General features: G+C 44.5%; 1 protein-coding gene across 1 annotated transcript in view; it reads right to left on the bottom strand.

The window, feature by feature from the left end:
• Positions 1 to 4,025: 4,025 nt before the first annotated feature.
• MK (mevalonate kinase) overlaps positions 4,026 to 6,000 on the bottom strand; it is a 43,890-nt gene continuing 41,915 nt past the window's right edge. Inside the window, exons 4-5 of the mRNA XM_086778329.1 lie at positions 4,511 to 4,924; positions 4,026 to 4,379 (exon numbers count right to left, since the gene is read on the bottom strand). Coding sequence (XP_086634455.1) covers positions 4,264 to 4,379; positions 4,511 to 4,924 — 530 coding nt within the window. The 3' untranslated portion in view covers positions 4,026 to 4,263. The remainder of the gene's footprint in view (positions 4,380 to 4,510; positions 4,925 to 6,000) is intronic.

Below are 6,000 nucleotides of genomic sequence, written 5' to 3'. Positions count from 1 at the left end.
TTTTAAGAAGGGGACGGTGGTGTACCAAATGGGAAAGGTGGAAGACATTCTTGGCAACTTAGACATGTGGAGGTAGGTGGCTACTAACCACCACCTTTCACCTTCTTCCCTGCCACTTTGTGAGCCCCCTCTTGGAACATTACAACTTCCCATGTGGTGGTCTTAGATGATCACCACATAGGGCACTTTCTTACTCTAAGAATCGAGGGTGAAAGAAGATTGATAGGAGCTATTTTTGGAGGTTCTTTTGCTACATCTGTTGGCACTAATTAGCTTTTTGCTTGTAAAAACAACTTCTTACCCATGAATTGAAAGAAAAGTGGCATCTTTTAGTGCTGCAAAATGGCTTCAAGCTTGTAAAATGATATGGGAAGGCGAGTAGGGAGAAAGAGAATCTTTGGAGGCCGGTTATCCCACCTCCAAGAAGATCCCCAATGACCTCCGAAGATATAATCATCGTAGCACAACGATGTCCATATAGAGACATTCAAAGATCTCCACCTCTAAACACATTCTAGCAGCTCCACAAACGGCCCACCATATGGAGTGCTCTTGTGCACGAGAGAGCTTTCTTGCTTACAACCTTCTTTGGGCTTGAGCAAGGACAAGAGAGTGTAGCCTACTACAAAGACTATTATATCTGTCAACGTAGAAATGTAGTGGAGGCATTTTACTACTCTGGCTCCCAAAGATTATTTATGATCTAGCATTGATATCCATTAGGCAATCCATCCACAAAGAATCCCAGAATAGTGATAGGATCCATGTGAGTTGCCCGAGCCTACAACTCTCGAAATTTCTACAAATGTGTCGAAAGGCATATTCTTCATTTCCAAGTTTTTAAACTTGGAGACTATGTTGTATTCATCCTCAACTTGCAAAAACTCTTCTCGGAAAACCTGCTCAAAATCTACCATGTCGTGGGCTTCACTCGTAACTCTTTCCACCATGTAAGCACTTTTCATGTTAGGAATTCTTGAAAAGATGGAACTCAAAGTGCATACCCCATCTGTGAAGCTAGGAGTCAACTACCTCCTGAGTAATCTATTTCCTCTCCCTCGTATAGGGCTCTAGAATAAAAGAGGGTGCAAACCCCCCCTTGCTATCACACTTGACCCGCCTAAGTTGCTTGCATAACCACCATGGTGTTAGTCAAGTTGGCAATCTGTTGCTAAAGCAAGGTCATCCTTGCATCGAAGTCAACCTTAGTGACCACGTCATCGACCATCACATCTTCATCCTGATAGCCGTCCATCAGATTGAACATTCTCGTCCATCCCCCACAATTGTTCTGTACTTCATCAACCATGACAAACCAAGATAATTTGCTGATGTTCAAGGAAAAACTCACGTGTCGAGATGATGTGTCGTTCAATCCCACTCACCCACGATCACAAGTACAAATGTACTTTCAGCCCTCTTAACCAAGGAGGAGAACGCCTAAGCAAACCCCTCCTTTTATACTAAAAAGTGGAGAGGTTAAGTTAATTTTTCAGTTTTTTTCAAAAAACCCAAGTGCTTTTCAATTTTAATGAAAAAACTCACATGTACTTTATTTTTGTTTGACTCCCTTTTAATGGAAATGGAAAAAAAAACATTTTGGTGCCATATATTTAGCAAATAACCATCGCGTCTTGCTTTTCCCAAAAAACGATGCTGCTTTTTTAAATGCTAAAATTGTCGGTCTACAGTTTTTTCATGTGCGCCAACTTTTCGTGGCACCCAGCCCTGCCCGTGTGATCTGCCTCTCTGTCCACCTGTCTGCTACCCACAGCTCTGATACAGCAAACCGCTAGCTGGTGGCTGAGCCGCCTGGCCTAGCTGCTCTTGGTCGATTGGTTGGCCTCGCTGACCTGGTTGCCTGGCTAGTCCGGCCGGTTGGCCGCCCTAGCTGGTTGCCCTGGCTGCTGCCCCAACACAACCGCCTAGGGTAGCCTATCTTGGCTGTCCTAAGGCTGGCCATCATAGGCTTCATACCTTACAAACCGCCTCATGCCCCAAAATGGGTACTTGTTTTGCTACATTCATATACACACATCAAAAACCGCAGCGATTCAACTTTTCTCATCCCCTCTCACGCACAAACCCATGCAACCTTGAAGCCAACAACAACCTTGTACAACTTCTGTAGAGCATCGATTTGATAGAAAGAGAAACGATGAGAGGCATACCTGGGAAATCCGACACCTACAACGCCTAGACACGCATACCTCTTCAGCCTCCGTATTAGGGTTGCTATGATACCAACTGTAAAGTCCTTCCCTGAACAACCAAAACCAACGTTAGTCCTTAACCAAATCACGAGGTAACAGGCTAGCTCACCTCCCAACCGTGACCGGCTATCCACCGATCTCCTCCGAGCCAAGGCTAGGGCTTCCTGCACAATCCCATAGGCCCGTGTCTAACTCCGACATGCCATACCACCAAAGCCTGCCTGTAGGCCTTTGGCACACCAATCTACATACTCACCATGTACATGGCTGCTCTCCTAGTCGAAGCTAGACCGTTAGTGGTGCATCTGCACAACTGTCTTATAATAACCCAAGCTCTGATAACTATGCATAAGTAGCTACCTCGTTATAAAAGACCACTAAGCTTGTTTTGTCAATCCAAGAACCCTAGCCAAGTATCAGCCTGTTAATCCCTAATCCCAGGGCTCCCTAACCCCGCTGGATTAGTTCCCTAATCCATAGATTAGTGTCTAGCTACATAACAGCAAGGATCGCTTCAAGTCATCCCATACGCTCCTTCGGCTTAATGAATGCTTGGAGCATGAGCAAGAGCTTCCTAAATTGGACCAAGTAGTTAGTTACTTGCTCACTCTACTTACGCATCTTTGAGAAAATCTTTCATTGTATCTTAAGATAGCAATGATAGCCCACAAGAGAACTCCTTTGACTACTTCCTCACTCTACTTGTGCTTCTTAGAGAAAATCTTCCATTGTATCTTAAGATAGCATCAATAGCCCACAAAAGTAAACTTCAAAATTTTCCAATGATAGCCATCCCAAGTCCAAGCCCAAGCCCCATGATGCTCCGACTAGTCCTCCCACCATAACAAGGTGACACCAATCATACCAACTCCCATGACAATCTCATAGACGAGATCGAGAGCGACGCTCAAAGAGATGCTCCTACGGTTGCTCAAGGTACTCCAAGCACTCTGCTTTATCCTCCAAATTATAGACTAAAGGGTACCCAAAAGAAGATAATTCCCAGACCCAAATGTGTTTCCCCTAATTCTACAAGCCATCCCCTCATCAAGCAAAAATCACGAACAGCTCTAATACCAAACACAAGGCTACTAGTCAAGTGCAAGTGTTAATGGAGATGATCAACGCAACAAAAGACTTCATAGAAACACGAGAGCACACCAATAACCTATAACTACTACTACGATAGTATTCTAAAAAACAAAGCCAATGCCCCACCAACACTCTACATACAAAGCCTGTCCAGTGACTACAGGTTTAAAACTATAGTAAAGCCCTAGACTCTTCTGAAGAACACTATGGCATAGGCACTTTTCTAACACCTTTATACCCATTTACACCACTTTTCAGTCCAACCTGCTCGACTAGCATGCCATAATTTCATTTTGGGCATCCGCCCACTGGCTGGTCCACACGTAGGCAGGCACCCACCTGCTGCTATCCGCCTCTCACCTGGAGCTGCCCAGCCAGATGCTCTACTAATCTGCAGGTGCCCCATACTTTGCCAAGTCATGAATCAAGTCCTTGTAGTGCTTGGCCTTGTGTTTCCCTTTAATTTGGCCAGCACGATATCAACTGCAGTGTTGAAGAAAGCCCCTGTAACTCCGTGTAGTATGTTTGGTGCTTTCGAGTGGTGCTTGAGAAGTAACGTCACTAATTGGAGCTTTAATTTCAAGTATATATTTAAGCAGTAACAAAGCATATAGTGACTGTACCCATTCCATACCCACATTCCCAATCATTGATTGGAAACACATGCCATTTTTTTCAATAAACTAATACCTATGCGAGATATCCATGAACAGCCTATAAGAAGTCAATTCTTGATCCCTATTATCCATGAAACCTCCTCTGCTCTTCTCAAGCCTTACATAGACCATCACACACACACACACAATCCCACAGCAAACCTATAAATGAGTCATGTCTCCCCCATGTCTTCAACACCGACAAGAGAAAATTTTAAAATGTCAAGAAATACACTGATTTTAGATGTGATAAACGAATTGCACCACCTGAGGTTCTTTTCAGTACACTACAAACGTAGTTACTACGAAAGCCCAGGAGTCAGCTGTACTCCTGGACCCCCAATAGCAGCTTCAAAACAATCATATCCCTGGGCTTCAAGATCGTTCTTAACCTTATCTAAGGTTTTTGAAGTTATTTCTGGGGGATCAAGTCAAGGCATCAAATGAACATTCTGAGCTAATGCATACTGCTTTAATTACAATATATAATATAATACAATTTCAATACTGTTAGATATAAATCAAACAAACAATTGTCTTAAAGGATACGGTCAGGTATAATAGTCAGAACACAACCACCACCACCAGCGCCTGTGAGTTTTGACCGCAGCTGATATTTTGACATTGTTCTGCAAATGGCTTCAATCGAAGGATGGCTGACTCCCATCGATTGGAGCAAGCCTTGATTTATCTCCACCAGCTCCTCAAGCTTGCCTTCTTGGTCACTTCTAGATGTCTCCCATCCAGAAACTGACTGGAGGATTTCAACTACTTCCTCGGTTATGGCATCAGTGGCTTCAAATACAGCAGTCATGGCTTTTGAATGCCTAGCTGCACGCTCCCCAACCCCAGCAACCAAAGCTTTCGTATTTCGGCCAACTTTTGTATTTGTAAGCAATATTTTCAGGGGAACGCTATCCTGTAGACAAGTCAGGTGTCCCCTTTTCACCTTCACAATATAACCTAAGATACAGCATCACAAAAGACAAGGCAATAAGAAAGAACTCTCTCTCTCTCTCTCTCTCTCTCTCTCTCTCTTGTGTGTGCCAGGTTACAGTACATCATTACTCAGTTGCAATAGCATTCTCTAGGCATCTCCAATCACAGAGTGTAAACCATGTACTTCTTTGGTCTAGACATTAATAAACCTCTCTCTCTCTCTCAGGATATCCTCACATTGCCTTTGGATAGAGACTGGAAGAGCTGAGGGCATTCCACGGGAGGCAGGTTATGCCCGACTGGGGAGATGGAGACAAAGTAGCACTTCTTGTACAGATGGTCAGTCTACTATGAGATACATGGTAGATTCCATTGCCGATTCCGTGATTGTTTTGGTCCCTTGCACGGGTGATGCAGTATTGAGATCAGAGATGCCGGGGCTTGTACTTGCTGAGCTTCTCCATCATTGGGAGTTGAATGAGGCACCACTCAAGGAAGCAGGATCAGTGTCTACTATGACACTGCTCAGACCTCCATTAAAGACTTTTTTAGGCCCCACCGGATGACCACAGCAGCTACCACACCCAGGCTAGACAGGAGGAGAGGGAGCATGTAGGCCATGGATGACACATCCAAGCCTGCCACCCTTTGGCCCCACGCACCCGGGAAGCCACCTAAGAGAGTGTGCAAAGCCAGATGTCCCCGCCCCCGAGATCAAGACCATCCAAAATATGGTCTGATTTGAGCAGTTTGGACAGCCCAATAGGCGCCCAAAGGTGCCTACAACATGGCCCAAAGGTTGGGACATAAGTTGGGCACAAAATGACCCTATTTAATGGTTATTTTGATGATGTTTTATGACCTTAAAATGGATGCCCGACCTGAAAACGACTTGCCATCCTATCCCTATAGAGAAAGGACGTCAAAGGTCATTGTAGGATAGAAAAATCTGATCTCTCAGGAATCTCTTAGGTGTTGACAAGAACCCCCACATAGACACAGCCCGAGGCAGCTCTAGACACAAACACAAGTATCTGGAGAGCCCGACCAAGCTCTAGAATTAGCAAGATCTTTTGTATGCACATTAGGCTAGCATATAT

The sequence above is a fragment of the Cibotium barometz genome, chromosome 39, assembly GCF_041138505.1.
Source record: "Cibotium barometz isolate CiBa-2024 chromosome 39, ASM4113850v1, whole genome shotgun sequence".
Taxonomy (NCBI): domain Eukaryota; kingdom Viridiplantae; phylum Streptophyta; class Polypodiopsida; order Cyatheales; family Cibotiaceae; genus Cibotium; species Cibotium barometz.
The sequence above is the reverse complement of the archived record's forward strand: the minus strand, read 5'-3'. Positions and strand labels throughout refer to the sequence as shown.